The sequence below is a fragment of the Entelurus aequoreus genome, linkage group LG02 (assembly GCF_033978785.1).
Source record: "Entelurus aequoreus isolate RoL-2023_Sb linkage group LG02, RoL_Eaeq_v1.1, whole genome shotgun sequence".
Taxonomy (NCBI): Eukaryota; Metazoa; Chordata; class Actinopteri; order Syngnathiformes; family Syngnathidae; genus Entelurus; species Entelurus aequoreus.
The window spans coordinates 32,052,156-32,069,642 of NC_084732.1; the positions used below are offsets into that span (position 1 = coordinate 32,052,156).

At 39.9% G+C, this 17,487-nt stretch overlaps 1 protein-coding gene across 4 annotated transcripts in view; it reads right to left on the reverse strand.

Annotated features, from left to right (window-relative positions):
* Positions 1–17,487, reverse strand: part of LOC133632656 (MAM domain-containing glycosylphosphatidylinositol anchor protein 1) — a 596,928-nt gene that overhangs the window by 67,378 nt on the left and 512,063 nt on the right. For all 4 annotated transcript variants that reach the window (XM_062025233.1, XM_062025218.1, XM_062025227.1 and 1 more), the window contains one exon: positions 10,770–10,900. In XM_062025233.1, the coding sequence (XP_061881217.1) occupies positions 10,770–10,900 (131 nt within the window). The remainder of the gene's footprint in view (positions 1–10,769; positions 10,901–17,487) is intronic.

The following is a 17,487-nucleotide window of genomic DNA, read 5'->3' on the forward strand; positions in this document are numbered from 1 at the left end:
CTGGACTGGGCCTGGTTTAAAAAACCCTTTAAACAAATCTAATTTCATTGACAACCTGGTCTGTTGCAGATAAGGCCCTTTTTTTAAAAATAAAATAAAATAAGATAAATAAATAAAAAACATTTTCTTGGATAAAAAAGAAAGTAAAACAATATAAAAATAATTACATAAAAAATAGTAATTAATTAAAATGTTAGTGGACCAGCAGCCTATACAATCATGTGTGCTGCAGGGACTGTGTCCCTTGCAGATGTGTTGTCTATGTTGTGGGAACCAGAATATTGGTAGCAGAAAGAAATAACCCCTTTTGTGTGAGTGGGTGTGGATGAGTGTGCATGGGGGAGGTGATTGATTGATTGATTGATTGAGATTTTTATTAGTAGGTTGCACAGTGAGGTACATATTCCGTACAATTGACCACTAAATGGTAACACCCGAATAAGTTTTTCAACTTGTTTAAGTCGGGGTCCACTTAAATTGATTCATGATACAGATATATACTATCATATATACTATCATCATAATACAGTCATCACACAAGATAATCACATTGAATTATTTACATTATTTACAATCAGGAGTGTGGAGGGGGGGTGGGGTGGGGGGGGGGGGGGTATGGACATCAAGTAGTGGACATAGAGAGAGAGAGAGAGAGAGAGAGAGAGAGAGAGAGAGAGAGAGAGAGAGATCAGAAGGCATAAGAAAAAGAATCTGCATTTGATTGTTTACATTTGATTATTAGCAATCCGGGGAGGGTGTTAGTTTAGGGTTGTAGCTGCCTGGAGGTGAACTTTTATAGCGGTTTATAGGTTGTTTGGGTTGATGCACTGATTGAAAGTGTATCTTGTGTTTTTTCTATGTAGATTTAATTTAAAAAAATAAAAATAAAAAATAATAATAATTTAAAAATTTTTTTTATTTTTTTTTAGAACAGGCCCGCGGGCGACTCATCTGGTCCTTACGGGCGACCTGGTGCCCGCGGGCACCGCGTTGGTGACCCCTGCTATACAACTTTTGATTTAATTGTAGTTTTTGCATACCTGGCTGTAAGATGCACTCAAACAAAGGTGGATTTGACTAACTGTACCAGCATATATTCTGCATATGCATCAAGGCAGACACACTAAATCATCGGTCTCAAACATGCGGCCTGCGGGCCAATTGCGGCCCGCGAGACGTTATTTTGCGGCCCCTGCCTTAATATGAAAGTTTAATGTTAGTGCGGCCCGCGAGTTTTAAATGAATGGCGCTTGACAACGTTGTGTGCGGAGCTAAAGGAATCTACCAATCAAGGTGTGGTATAAGGCTCTCACAATATCGAGGGCGTGCCGTGATGGCACTGCCTTTAGTGTCCTCTAGAAACTGTCACAGCATCTCCTTTTTCTCCATACTAACAGCGTGGCAGCCCATACTCATGGGTGAGGCTTCTGCAGACACACGCAAGTTATTGCAAGAAGTACTTGAGGACCAGCCATACATGTCACACTAAGGGTGGTCATATTTTATTTTATTTATTTTTAACACTGTTACAAATATGCGCTACACTGTGAACCCACACCAAACAAGAATGATAAACACATTTCGGGAGAACATCCGCACCTAAACACAACATAAACACAACAGAACAAATACCCAGAATCCCTTGCAGCCCTAACTCTTCCGGGCTACAAAAACACCCCCCCCCCCCCCCCCACACACACACGCACACACACACCTCAACCCCCCCATCTCCCGAATTCGGAGGTCTCAAGGCTGGCAAGTATGCATTGACGTCACTTGCGTGATGCAAGCAGAGAAACATTTTGCCGCTTTTCCACGACACCCGCACACGCACTTCCTCCCTCCCTCCCTGCCTCCCTCACTCGCCCGCCTGCTCGCTCCCGCCCCCGTTGTAAATAGTCCGGGCGGGGAAGACGAGCGTCCGTTAGCTTCCAAAGCACTCCGCCGAAGGACCGAGCGACAATACAAAAGTGTGGTGCACTGGACCCCAGCGCTGATACTCCGAGAGCGAGTCACTGGGCGAATCAGACGTGTAACACGTTAGTGGTGATGTTAACCCGTAACTGTAAACTCCACGGCGAGCCGCCCCCCTCCCCCTCCCGTTGGCTCTAGACAGAGACGATTTTTGATGCAATATTTCTTTGTTGAGCACAGGGGGCACCCCGACGTGTCTTATTTCATTTCATTTCATTTCATTTTTATTTATCTCCTTCATTGATGTGCATCTTTGATCGATAGACAATTATACCTCAATTATTCTATTATACATTTACACACCAATGCCTGAGAAGGAGCAGGATCTTATATTTTTCTTTCCCCTTCAACATGATACGTAGTCTTACTTAATGATATCATATAAACCAACAATTACATTCAAATATAACGAAAACAAACAAAAAAACACACACAAAAACACAAGAAGTGCAAAACTTCATGATGTACAAACCGAACAAAAAAAACAAAAGAAGTAATATACACCTCACGGGATGATACAAAACAAATACAAAACCAGGCAAAAAATAAGTAAAATAATAAATATAAAGCAAAATGTAAACACTTATGGCTGTCCATATTATCTTATTGTTCTGTCTTTATATATTGTTTCAATTGGAATATATTTTTTACAATCTTTTATCTCATTGTAAAGAGAATTCCATAGTTTAACCCCCACCACTTATATGCACATTTGTTTTAAAGTTGTCCTTGAATACTGATGTTGGAAATGACCTTTTCTTCTATGCTCTTCATTCTCAGACGTGATGACAAACATTTTTTGTAAATTTGCTGGTAATGTTTTACTTTTAGCCTTAAACGTGACAGATAATGTCTGTAACTTGACTAGCTCCTGTAATTTCAATAAACCTGAATTAATAAATAATATGTTAGTGTGTTCTAAGTAATCTACTTTATGAATAATCCTTATAGCTCTTTTCTGTAGTTGATACAGAGAAAGTTGCGGTGCACAATGAATACAATTTGAAACGTCATTATACATTTAGACATGCTGAAGAGTATGCAAAATACCAGGGAGATGAGAGAGTGAACCGGGTTGCAAATTTTAAAACCAGTATACTGAGGCAACAAGATTTCGTCAAGAAAGCAAGCGAAAAGAGCGATGCAGCAGTCAAAGCTAGCTACATGGTGAGTGAGATGGTTGCTAGGGCGGGAAAGCCATTCAAAGAAGGTGAATTCATTAAAAAGTGCATGTTAGATTTTTTTTAAGAAATATTTTCTTGCGGCCCAGCCTCACCCAGTTTCTGCATCCAGTGGCCCCCAGGTAAATTGAGTTTGAGACCCCTGCACTAAATGGAGTGTGCTCACTATTTTGCTCATTTAAGAGACGCAATCCTCAGCGCAAGAGTAATATTCCACTCCTTCGTTGTCTCATTTTGTCCACCAAAAGTTTCACGCTGTGCGTGAATACACAAAGGTGCGCTTTGTTGATGTTATTGACTTGTGTGGTGTGCTAATCAGGCATATTTGGTCAGTGCATGACTGCAAGCTAATCAATGCTAACATGCTATTTAGGCTAGCTGTATGTACATATTGCATCATTATGCCTCATTTGTGGGTATATTTGAGCTCATTTGATATCCTTTACTTTTATCCTCTTTGTATATAATTTAGTTTTGCATGTCTCATGACACATTATCTGTATGTAATATTGGCTGCATTTCAGATAGTTGTTTGTGTACCATGTTGTTCCAGACCACAGCAAACATTACCATAGCTTGCCAAAGATTGTAATAAGTCTATTAAAAGAAGACAGCCTGCCGTTTCCTTTAACTTGGACACACACATCTATACCTTTGGCCATTACATTTCCAGAATATCTCACCTACTGAGTAGCATCTGATTTACTAATGGTTTTTAATGTTGTAAAAATGTGTAGAATAAATATAAAAGTTCAACATTTCTGTCAACAAAGATTTGCTTCAGCCTGCGACACATAGTCATTTTGATAGTAGGCTATTATAGCAAATATAGACACTTACGTCATGTGTTGCCTTCATTATAAGACATATTTTTTGCGGCTTCAGACAGATTCGTTTTTTGTATTTTTGGTCCAATATGGCTCTTTCAACGTTTTGGGTTGTCGACTCCTGGTTTAGTAGATTGGCTTTGCATGCACTACAATATTAAGTTTTAGTACACACAATATTTTAGTATGTAGGCACATAGGTACACTGAGACAAGTTGGTGGTACAAGTCAAATAGAGTTAAGGAGTGTTGAACAAGTTTTGAGACAAAGCTTTACTTCTACCAAGAGGTCATGTCTTTGGGGAGGTGCATTCTATGTCTATCTCTGAAATAAATATAAAACTTTGTTGCTCATCCTGAGATCAGCACATTCTAGAAGAAGCAAATAATCCTCTGCGGCAGCTTGTGTGAAAGAGCTTGTTGCTGACTTTCAGCAGAAAAAAAAGGAGCTGGATGTTTTGCTCAAAGGTTCCTCATTCATACACATGACCCTCCATACAAAAAAATGTCTGAATGTTATTTTTACATTGATGCAATGCATGAGATAACTTATTCAGACATGCCATATCGAAGTGATCTCGTTAGTTCTACTAGTCCAATCAATACCTGGGTGAAATCTGCCCCCTCGCCTCAAATCAGCCAGGATAGGCTGGATGAATGGAGCATAGAATTTCAATGGGCAAAGGAAAAGTGTTATTTCCAAAAATCTAGGATTCTGGCACAAACACTAACAATGCTTTGAGGTTTGTTTACAACATTTGCTGAAATTGATTTAATGACCTTACTAACAGCTTGCTACTTTCACCAAGAAGATTTACGATCTGGATATGTGTCAACGACACGTGCGGGCAAGCAAGCAAGCAAGCCTCTGTGAGCTCAGAATTAAAGTTCGATAACTTTTCTTTAACTCCTTAGAAGCTCGTCTGTATCACTTGGCGGTAAATATCCCAATGAAAGATGTATCAAATTCCAAACAAAGTCTAAGGGCCAGGTTTTTTTTTTCAAAATTCCTTTTATCCCAAGCAGCCTCCAGAGTATAAACCACCTCTTTCTATCTAGGCTGCATAGGAGGCCTGTCTCCTGGGACAGATGCTGAAGAGAGGAACACTCCAGTAGAGGAAACCTCCCTAAGATAAGAGCGTTGACAAAAAAAGAGAGCAATGTCATGAACATAAAAGCCGAGTTGTAACTTGCTCGCGGCCGAAAGCCTGAATTTGTCAGTCCAGAGGTGGTGCTTTGTCAACAAGTCAAAAAAAACAACTGGATCCAAATTTTGGTCAAGTCACTGCTGTCTTTGCAAAGAAAGTGCATTGGTTACATCCTCACATAGCAGGTCTTCAACATTTGTGCACCTTAGACCAGGGGCCGTATTTATCAAGCGTCTTAGAGTGCCATTTTACACTTAAGTCCTGAGAATTTGCGAAATTTAGTCCTACTCTCAAACTTAAGAATAAAAGCTATTTATCAACTTTCTTAAGTCTAAGAATCACTCCTACTCTCCACGATATTTAAGAGACCTTCAGAGGTGTCCTAAGAGGTTAGGAGTTGCCAGCAGGGGATGGCACTGAGGCGAGAGAGACGTGTGCAAACGTTCAGGGAGCGGAAGGATGTCCTGGCTTTGTTTGATGACGAGCAGCTGACCAAACGGTATCGTTTAGACAGAGTTTTGTCACAGATTTAATAATTTTCGATTCCATGTTGATTTCTGCATGTGGCTGCAGTGGGCTGGTATATATACAGCCACCCACACCAGTTTCAAATTAGTTGCCTAATTAATGAATTGGAAAGAAAATGTTATGAGAGTAGCGTATATGTGTGTGTGGCCCTTTAATAGGTGACAGCATGTGAGGTGAGTGACGTCAGTGAGTGTGTGGGCGAGAGAAGAGAGGGAGCGGTAGCGTGACTGCGGGCGGGGACTAGTTTGTTTTGTGTTGGATTGGCTGTGTGCAAGCAATCAATAAAGCAAGATTTGCAACTAATCGCCGGACTCATCATTCACCCTAAAGTCGTCCGCTGTGGAGACCCACTGCCGGGTAAAGTGAAGGGTGTTGCCCCGAGCATACATCGGCCCTGGAGAAGTGTCTCCCCTGCGCTCTTCGACTACGGTCTGGGAGCAGGAAGCAGGAAAGGTGCAACAAAAAGGAAACTTTTATTTTTGATTTATTGCCAATATTGTTTGTTTTGTATTATTTTGTAGTTTAGTGTCAAAATATACACTCCCATTGTCCACTTAAATATTTCTAAGATATTTCTTTATTCTTAGACAAGGGATTCCCCTCCGTGATTGGTCATTTCTATGGACACAGAAATTACGTCACCTAAAATTCCGTTTACGGCACATAGTAATGTCGTAATTCAGCTCTGAGTGTGACACTTAAGATTCAGTCCTACACTTCGCTGAAAGTGTGAGTAAGACGCTTGATAACTAACTTTTAAGTGCAGCTTTCAGCGAAGAATTTATTTACTCTTAAGTCAACTCTTAGCAGACTTCTTAGGAGTAATTCTAAGAAGCTTGATAAATACGGCCCCTGATTTGTGGCACAGTCTCCCACAATGGCTAACACCCAGGCACCATAAAACACACTGAAGAGCAGAATAAATCCAGCTACAAGGCGGTGTTTTACACTTGCAGTTTGTTTTTTCTGGTTAAACTAAATACAACAATGATACTTGTTGTGCATTTACAGGAGGGAAAGTATTCATATGGCCCCTTAATGGAAGGATCTCGCATGAGAGGAAGGGAATGGAAAATGATGGAAAGCACCACTCTACATAGCAACTGATGCTGTGGTCAAAGTTGGAATTGTCACAAAACAGATTTTGTGCAGATAGTGCAAACCCCCCCCCACTCCCACATTTGTCACGTTTCATGTGTCAGGTAAGCCGCTATGAATGGTGTTGATCTGCCGTCTCTTTTCTTCTCTGCCCCCCTCTCCTGCGTGGAGAGGTTATCAGGTGACCACAGATGAACCGCTAGCTGTTCAAAGTCAGGACCCAGGGTGGACCACTCATCTGTGCATCAATTGGGGACGTCTCTGCACTGCTGACTTGTCTCCACTCAAGATGATCCCCTGCTCGCCCCACTATGGACCGGACTCTCACACTATTAACTAGATCAGACCTGGGCATTCTGCGGCCCGCGGGCCGCATCCGGCCCTTTGTGCGTCCCTGTCCGGCCCGCGTGAGGCCAATTATAAATTACAAAATACATTTTAAAAAGTATCTATGTTGAGTGTGCAATACAACGGTGCTGCTTTTGTTTTGAAAATCGTTATTTGTATTACTTCCGTGTGGACGTATGCGTGTGCGTGATTGTGAGTGAATGTGAACAGCTGCAACCACAAATTACTAAATAAAGTTGAAAAAACATCTATGTCGTGCGTGCAATACAACTGTGCTGCTTTTATTTTGAAAAGTATTATTTATGGGCGTGTGTCCGTGTGTAACCTGCGAGTGAAGGTGCACATGCAGCGACAAGTGATGCACGGTTTACACCAGAGACGCTAAAAAGAGAAAAGTTGATGACGAATGCCGTGTTTCTAACAAGACATGGACTGCCAAGCAACGTTCCCTCTAAGGTGCGTGCCTGCGCAATTGCGCACTGCTCAAGCGTCCGCTGCGCACAGCAAATATATGCCGCGCACCAAATCAAATCCCATCTGAATTCTAAACAAAATAAACATATTTATTCTATGTAATTATGCAATGCAACTTTGAGTGACAGTGACAACAAGCGGCCCTAACGGTGTTCATCAACACCGTTCAATTGAACACCGTTCAATTATTGTAACGTCTATCGAGATGCTTCGAGGACAGGAATTATATTGATCACTTTATTGAGCAAAACTGTTTATATTCGGCCATAACCACACCAAAAACATGAGTAAAACACTTCTATTTTGAAAAACTAGTCATTTTCTGCCGTACGAACCAGGCCAAAACAAACTTGTCATCTGTCACCAACACGCATACCACTAAACCACTGGTGCGTTTATGGCCACACAAAAAGTCGGACAACTCAAACACCACACAAAGTTACACTATGACTCCTCAGTCATACATGTGCTTATTTTACTGTAATTTATTATTAATGTTAATTTATTTATATTAGTCATGGAATGCTGTTACACACACTATGTTGAAGTATTACTATTATTATTAATTATTATTATTATTATTATTATTATTTATCTTACGGTATATATCAAAAATAATATTGAGCAAAATTTAATTGAAATATTGTCGATGTGGCCCTCCAGCAGTGCTCGGGTTGCTCATGCGGCCCCCGGTAAAAATTAATTGCCCACCCCTGAACTAGATCCACTATGGACTGCACTCTCACACTATTAACTAGATCCACTATGGACTGCACTCTCACACTATTAACTAGATCCACTATGGACTGCACTCTCACACTATTAACTAGATCCACTATGGACTGCACTCTCACACTATTAACTAGATCCACTATGGACTGCACTCTCACACTATTAACTAGATCCACTCGACATCCATTGCACCGGTCAACCAGGGGGGGTCCCCACATCTGCGGTCCCCTCCAAGGTTTCTCATTGTATCCCAGTGGGTTGAGTTTTTTCTTGCCCTGATGTGGGATCTGAGCTGCGGATGTCGTTGTGGCTTGTGCAGCCCTTTGAGACACTTGTGATTAAGGGCTGTATAAATAAACTTTGATTGATTGATTGATTGATTGATTGATTGATATGAATCCCCTTCCTACTGTAGCAACAAAGTAGCTTATTTTACATGGCAACTCCAGTAAGAAAAGAACACATGTAAAAAACTCTACTGTCATATACTGTATTTAGGACCTGTGAAGGAACTCATAACTCAAAATACTCATTTCTCGAATTGAAATGGATTGAAACCAAATTAATTTGTGCTGTAACTTCCAAAAACAGCACCATTTTTAAAATGTAAGAACAAATGAACTTCTACATAAAACATATTGTATCAAAACTAATACAACAGAATGTGCTACAAACAACTGCGGTAGTTCTATGAAGTAATGTAATAATAGTGTACTGCATTTACCTTGGAGAGCAGACTTCTACAATATAGCCAGCTGCTGCTCTGTCAAACACACCATCAATATCTTCTCTATATTTTCATGAATAAATGTCTGTCACTGAGGAATTATTTTAACACCCTTGGCTGACTTTATTATAGCTTTTATCGACTCCTTCTGATTGAGTATACTACTGCTGCTATAAATGCTTCATCCAGTATTCAATGAATATCATCCGCTTCTTCCCAGAATCAATTTTTTTCGGATGCATCTTTGGAAAAACTTAAGTTTTGTGTGTAAAGCTATTAGAGGTGGTAAAAATGAATTCAACGGACAAATGTCCAAATGTCAATGATTTATGTATGTTACATGAAGTAATACAGTTCTAAAATGCAGATCTAGTGCGGACACACACGGAGGCAGGAAGAGAGGAAAGCTGTGCTAGCAGCGGCAATAAGCTAGCTCGAATGTGAAATAGTGGAATAAATGCTTTGTACATTTCAACAGAAGTCTAACTGGAACCATGTTACAAAAGAAGAGGACATCAGCAAATAGATGAATAAGTCAGGAGAGACAATAGTAGCCAGAAAGTGCGGCAACACTGTCAGCCATAGATAAGAACAGTTAGATAATAGACACCATTAAGCTGAGCTAGTACTCAACTTCCTTGGCACATACCAGTATCTGGATCAGAGAATTCACACTTGATCACAGAAACCACACTATCAATTAAATTGCAACAACCTTCACTTTAACGGAACCAAACTTTAACGTTGCAACACAGTCTAGATTTCTATAGATCACATGTGTCTAACTATACTCAAGGTCCGGGGGCCAGATCTGGCCCGCCACATCGGTTTATGTGGCAGACGAAAGCCCAGAAATAATGTGTCAATAAAGTACTCTCTTTCTTACTAAACATATTTGTTCTTTCAATTTTGACAGAAAAAATGCTAACTTTACACTATTTGATAATGCAAAAACACAACATTAACATTATTACAACATTTTTTTGTAAGAACAAAATTCAATTTTAATATTTAGATATGAGCTTGTTATAATTTCAAAGCAAGTTATCCATCAATTTGTAATCATATATATATATATACATATATATATATATATATATATATATATATATATATATATATATATATATATATATATATATATATATATATATATATATATATATATATATATATATATATATAACCCCCACGACCTCGAAAGGGACAAGCGGTAAAAAATTGATATATATGTGTATATATATATATAAATATATATATATATATATATATATATATATATATATATATATATATATATATATATATATATATATATATATATATATATATATATATATATATATATATATCAGTGTTAAATTAATGCAATGATGTATAATTATTGGCTATCAGACATAACACATTGAAAAAAAAACCACATATAACTTTAATTACCCATTGCTATTAAGGTGTAAATTGTGTAGGATTCTAAATTCTGATATTTTTCTTGTTAATTATCCTTCAGTTTATTTTCAATTTTATTTTCAAGACATTGTTTTTTCTCCCGTTCGCAGAAAGGTCTCTAATAATTTGTCACTGATAGTTTTTACATTTGTACCTTATTTTTTTGTCTTTATATCCTTTTGTATAGTAAATATTGTCATTATGTGTTCTCTTTTTTACTTGTATTTAAAAATGATATTGAAGAACCAAGGAATCATTTTATGATGTTATGATCTCTTAGCACTTACCTGGAATGGTCCACTGGGATTGATGTCAAAGTAAGCTTTCTTCCAATTGGGCCCTTGGTGACCTGACTTGGTCCACAACAAGGTGTCCACAGAGGCAATGCTCCTCACTCTCAGGAGGACGTTTAGGGTGCCTGCGAAAAGGTATTAATGATTAGTGTACAAAAAAGCTTTGACTAAACAAACTCAAACTCATGACATCCAATATGAGATATGTACTTTATAATCCCAGCAACCACAATGATATTGAATAAATACTTACCAAACAGTGTCATACAACATTTTTAAAGTGGCTGTTACATTAAACCTTGCAAGGAAATTAGCTCAGTGGTAAAGACTGCCTTCTTCCAGCCGAGACTACTTCAGAAGGTCAAATCATACCTGCCTGTATACCAGTTAGAATCTGTCATGATAACATCCTGCTTGGACTACTCTAATACTTTATACCAGGGGTGCCCATTACGTCGATCGCGAGCTACCGGTCGATCGCGGAGGGTGTGTCAGTTGATCGCCAGCCAGGCATTAAAAAAATAGTCCTAAAAATGAGCGATCATAAATCTTCACTATGACGTCACTTTCGTCACTTGATTGACATTCACGGCACCCGAGGGTCTTCTGAAATGACGCTGGCTGCTGCCAGCTCATTATTAAGAAAAAATTACCGACAGGAAGGCGAGAAACTCTTTTTATTTCAACAGACTCTGGCGCCGTACCTGTCGTCAAAACTCCAAAGACCGACTGCACAGTTGCACAATAAAAGCGCTGCTTCATCCTGCCTGCGCTAACAAAATAAGAGTCTCAGAAAGCTGGCGTGCACAAGCTAGCAAGCTACGGAGTTTGCCGCCAATGTATTTCTTGTAAAGTGTATACAAAGGACTACGGAAGCTGGACAAATAAGATGCCAAAAACCAACCACTTTTATGTGGTATTGGACAGAAAGGAGGACTTTTTTTCTCCTCCATTTGAAAATGCGGACGTTATCAGCACCACTGTCTGATTCCTATCAATGCAAGTCATCACAATCAGGTAATACATCAACTTATATTCTTGTCTTCATGAAAGAAAGGAATCTATATGTGTTAAACATGCTTGTATTATCTTTTAACACCTTTAACTTGTTAACAGTATTAACTATATGTGTTAAACATGCTTGTATTATCTTTAAACACCTTTAACTTGTTAACAATATTAACTATATGTGTTAAACATGCTTGCACTATCTTTAAAAACCTTTAACTTGTTAACAATATTAACTATATGTGTTAAACATGCTTGTATTATCTTTAAACACCTTTAACTTGTTAACAATTTTAACTACATGTGTTAAACATGCTTGTATTATCTTTAAACACCTTTAACTTATTAACAATATTAACTATATGTGTTAAACATGCTTTTATTATCATTTTTTAAATACACCAATGGTGCAACTGGACACATCCTCAGTGATGTAACCTAGGATCACACGGGGTTTCGGGTCTTTCAACAATCAGACCCCCTCCCCTAGGCGACCCAGCTAGGTTTGATCAGGCCCCAGCCTGTGTCCAGGTAGCGCTACTGCCCTACATGCCACGCCTCTCCCCTCCTGATCCACAGCCACCTTGATGCCACTTCTGCTGCATCTGTGGCTAACTTCATGGCCCTTCGCTGGCTGGCCCCTGTGATGCCAAGCATTCTGTAGGCCCTGCAGAGGGATTTGCCCACAAACCCTCGACATCCCACTTCAACGGGCCGGCACATCGCTCGCCACCCATTGCTCCGACACTCCTCCACAAGCTGAGAGTACTTTGCGCTCTTCCTCTCATTGGCCTCCTCCATACGGTCCTCCCAAGGCACTGTGAGCTCCAGGAGGATTACCTGCTTGGAGGCAGCTGAGGTAAGCACAATATCTGGCCTTAGTGTTGTTTTGGCAACCACGTCAGGGAACTTCAACTGCTTGCCCAGATCAACTGACAGCTCCCAGTCGCGTGCTGTTGCCAACAGACCAGAAGAGGTGTTCCGGGCAGCCGGTGTTGACTTCTCCCCAGCTCTGATGAAAGCGGTGCTCTTCACTGGGCGGAGGCTCTTGCTGTGACTGACTCCCCTGCAGATGGTATCGGCTATGGCCTTCAGGACCTGGTCATGTCGCCAGCGGTACCGCCCTTCACCCAGGGCTTTCGGACAACAGCTTAGGATGTGCTCCAAGGTTCCTCTCCTCTGGCAGAGGGGGCACGTTGGTGTCTCCACCTTCCCCCAGGTGAAGAGGTTGGATGGACTTGGCAGCACGTCGTAGACCGCCTGGATCAAGAACTTTATCCGATGGGGTTCGGCTTTCCAGAGCTCGGTCCATGTGACCTTGCGCTCTGCTGCTTGTTCCCATCTGGTCCAGGCGCCCTGTTGCCGCATTCCCGCCATCTGGCAAGCTCGCCTTTCCTCAACTCCTGCTCGCTGCTCGCACCTCCTCGAGGATCAGTGACCTCTTCTCTTTCCCCTGCGCCTTATCATAGCGAGGTGTTCTTCTGCTACCTAAGCCAGATCTCCCCTGCGCCACTGTTCCCACCAACACCCTTTGCCGTAGCCTTGCCTCTGCGACATCCACAGCCTCGGCAGCTCTCCACTTCCGCCCCGTCCTGACTTCAATCCCAGCCTGGGCAACCTTTGGGTCACTGGACTCCCGATATTGTAGGAGTTCCCTGGACCGTGTCACTATGAACTCCTCGCTCAAGCTGCTGATGGGGAGCTTCAGCTTGTTATTAATGTTACTTGTTAACATTAACTATATGTGTTAAACATGCTTGTATTATCTTTAAACACCTTTAACTTGTTAACAATATTAACTATGTGTTAAACATGCTTGTATTATCATTAAACACCTTTAACTTGTTAACATTAAAGGCCTACTGAAATGAATTTTTTTTATTTAAACGGGGATAGCAGATCTATTCTATGTGTCATACTTGATCATTTCGCGATATTGCCATATTTTTGCTGAAAGGATTTAGTATAGAACAACGACGATAAAGATTGCAACTTTTGGTATCTGATAAAAAAAAAGGCTTGCCCCTACCGGAAGTAGCGTGACGTAGTCAGTTGAACATATACGCAAAGTTCCCTATTGTTTACAATGATGGCCGCATGAAGTGAGAGAGATTCGGACCGAGAAAGCGACAATTTCCCCATTAATTTGAGCGAGGATGAAAGATTTGTGGATGAGTAAAGTGCAAGTGAAGGACTAGTGGGGAGTTGAAGCTATTCAGATAGGGAAGATGCTGTGAGAGCCGGGGGTGACCTGATATTCAGCTGGGAATGACTACAACAGTAAATAAACACAAGACATATATATACTCTATTAGCCACAACACAACCAGGCTTATATTTAATATGCCACAAATTAATCCTGCATAAAAACACCTACGTGTTTGTTATGCTAGCTCCTAGCTCCTCTGCTAGCTCCTAGCTCCATAGAACACGCCAATACAATTCAAACACCTGATCAACACACACAATCACTCAGCCCAAAAGACCGTTCACCTAACCCAAGGTTCATAAAGCTTATATATTTTTAAAAAGTTACGTACGTGACGCGCACATACGGTCAAGCTATCAAATGTTTAGCAGCCAAGGCTGCATACTCACAGTACCTGATATTCAGCTGGGAATGACTACAACAGTAAATAAACACGAGACATATATATACTCTATTAGCCACAACACAACCAGGCTTATATTTAATATGACACAAATTAATCCTGCATAAAAACACCTACGTCTTTGTTATGCTAACTCCTAGCTCCTATGCTAGCTCCTAGCTCCATAGAACACGCCAATACAATTCAAACACCTGATCAACACACACAATCACTCAGCCCAAAAGACCGTTCACCTAACCTAAGGTTCATAAAGCTTATATATTTAAAAAAAGTTACGTACATACGCAAAAAAAAGTTGCGCACATACGGTCAAGCGATCAAATGTTTAGAAGCCAAAGCTGCATACTCACAGTAGCACGTCTGCGTCTTTGTCATCCAAATCAAAGTAATCCTGGTAAGAGTCTGTGTTGTCCCAGTTCTCCACAGGCGTCTGTGTATCGAAGTCAAAAGTCCTCCTGGTTAGAGTCTCTGTTATCCGAGTTCTTCCATCTTGACTGCATCTTTCGGGAATGTAAACAAAGAAGCGCCGGCTGTGTACTGTTGTTGCTGACTACGTTCGAAAAATACGTCCATTTCGCACCGACAACTTTCTTCTTTGCTTGCTCAGCTTCTTTCTCCATAATGCAATGAACATGATTGCAACAGATTCACGAACACAGATGTCCAGAATACTGTGGAATTATGAAATGAAAACAGAGCTTTTTCGTATTGGCTTCAATGTGGAAGGCATACCCGTGTTCCCCGGGCTACGTCACGCGCATACGTCATCCTCAGAGGCGTTTCGAACCGGAAGTTTAGCGGCAAATTTAAAATGTCACTTTATAAGTTAACCCGGCCGTATTGGCATGTGTTATATTGTTAAGATTTCATCATTGATATATAAACTATCAGACTGCGTGGTCGGTAGTAGTGGGTTTCAGTAGGCCTTTAACTATATGTGTTAAACATGCTTGTATTATCTTTAAACACCTTTAAATTGTTAACAACATTAACTATATGTGTTAAACATGCTTGCATTATCATTAAACAACTTTAACTTGTTAACAAAAACATATATTTCATAAATAAGTAAATATAAATTATATATATGAATGAGGTAGATTCCCGCGACTTGATCAATTGAAAAGTAGCTCTCCTGCAGAAAAAGTGTGGGCACCCCTGCTTTATACCATTTGCCGTTTAGGACTGGTCCAAAACGCAGCTGCACGCCTGCTCACAGGAACAGGACAAAACAGGACACTCCTGCACTGGTTTCTTTCCACTTGCTGCCTGTTGTTTTTAGAATTTAGTTTAAGATTGTATTATTTGTTTTTAAATCTCTCCCTGGGCTGGCTGCATCATATTTGTGAATTGTGAATTATATTTATATAGCGCTTTTCTCTAGTGACTCAAAGTGCTTTACATAGTGAAACCCAATATCTAAGTTACATTTAAACCAGTGTGGGTGGCACTGGGAGCAGGTGGGTAAAGTGTCTTGCCCAAGGACACAACGGCAGTGACTAGGATGGCGGAAGCGGGGATTGAACTGCAACCCTCAAGTTGCTGGCACGGCCGCTCTACCAACCGAGCTATACCGCTATATTTATCTGACTTACTTATTTTGCACACAGGGCGCTAAGGTCATCTGACCAGTGCTTTTTAGAGTGCCGAAAGTCCAGATTGAACACCTTTCTAGTTGAGACTTTTAAATAATCTTTAAAAACACACCTATTTGCCTGGCGTTTAACACAAGCTGAGCTGGACATATTTATGGAAATGTTTCTGTTTTTGTTTAATACTTTTTTTTAACCATTTTTATGGATAACAATTATTTTATTTTATTAATAGTGCTTATTTTGCTGTGTATGTGTCATGCTTATTTTGTTTTTACCATTGTATTGATTGATTTGTTTAGCCGTGTTTTATATATAGAATGTTCTATACGTTTTGTGATTGTCTATTTTTTGTTTCAGAACTTTTGTATTAATCTGTACAGCACTTTGGGGCAGTTGTGGCTGTTTTCAAATTGTGCTATATCAATAAATAAACATTGACCATCACATTAGATTTCATCAAATTGCAGTGTGGCTCATTATAGCCCACACACTGAAGAAGGCCAATACAAGGTATGTGCTTTATCATTTTACCAATCACATTAAGAGACCACATTGTAAATAATTCCCTCATTAATGCTATTGATAATGTAACATGGGTGGACAAATACAAGCTAAAAAGTTAATGTGGTGAGAAGTATATATACAGTGGTACTTCAACTTGAGAGTGCCCAGCTTAAGAGCGTTTTGATATAAGAGCTGTCTCCCGGCTAATTAAAGTTGCAAGCAAACATTTTGAGTTACAAGCTTCCCCGCCGTTAGCTGGTGCAGCAAATGCTACTGTGATCCGTTCCAAACATCTGGTCTTACTCACGAGCATAAATTACAGCTATAAATTGACGTGACTTTGTCTTTCAATCATTGGAAGGAAGAAAGCTAGTGTAAAAGACAATAGTGAGAAGAGAAATGTGGCACTGCTAGTCTGCAACATACTGAAGCAGAATGAGTCATAATGCCAGCCAAGGATGTTAAAATAATATCTAAATGGTGGACATTTAACCATTAAAATAAAAAAAAGCTGCTAATGGCATGTTTGAGGAAGAAGCAGTTGGAAGGAGATACCGTAAAAGGCCACCCTCCAAGGTAAATACTGTAACTTATTACTTCATAAAACTACCGGTACTGTAGTTGTTAGTAGACTATTCAATTGTATTGTTTTCTTATCTAAAAGTTATTTTTTCTTTAAAAAAATGTTCTGTTTTAGGGGCCACACACCAATTAAATTGATTGTATTTCATTTCAATGGGCAGCATTGATTTGAGATGCAAATGTTTTAAATTATTTATTCAATAACGCCTTCATTCCGCACTCCATCCAGCTGTATAATCACTCGCCATACAGCAATAGATGATACTGTATCTGTCTATTACCTGACCGCCTCCATGTTAGCTACCTCTCTTTGTTTATAATGTATCATTTCTGCTGGATCTGCTCTCTATTTTATGCTGCCCTTTATTTTGCTGCAGCTGTTACATATGTTCAGTAATATTGTACATGGTA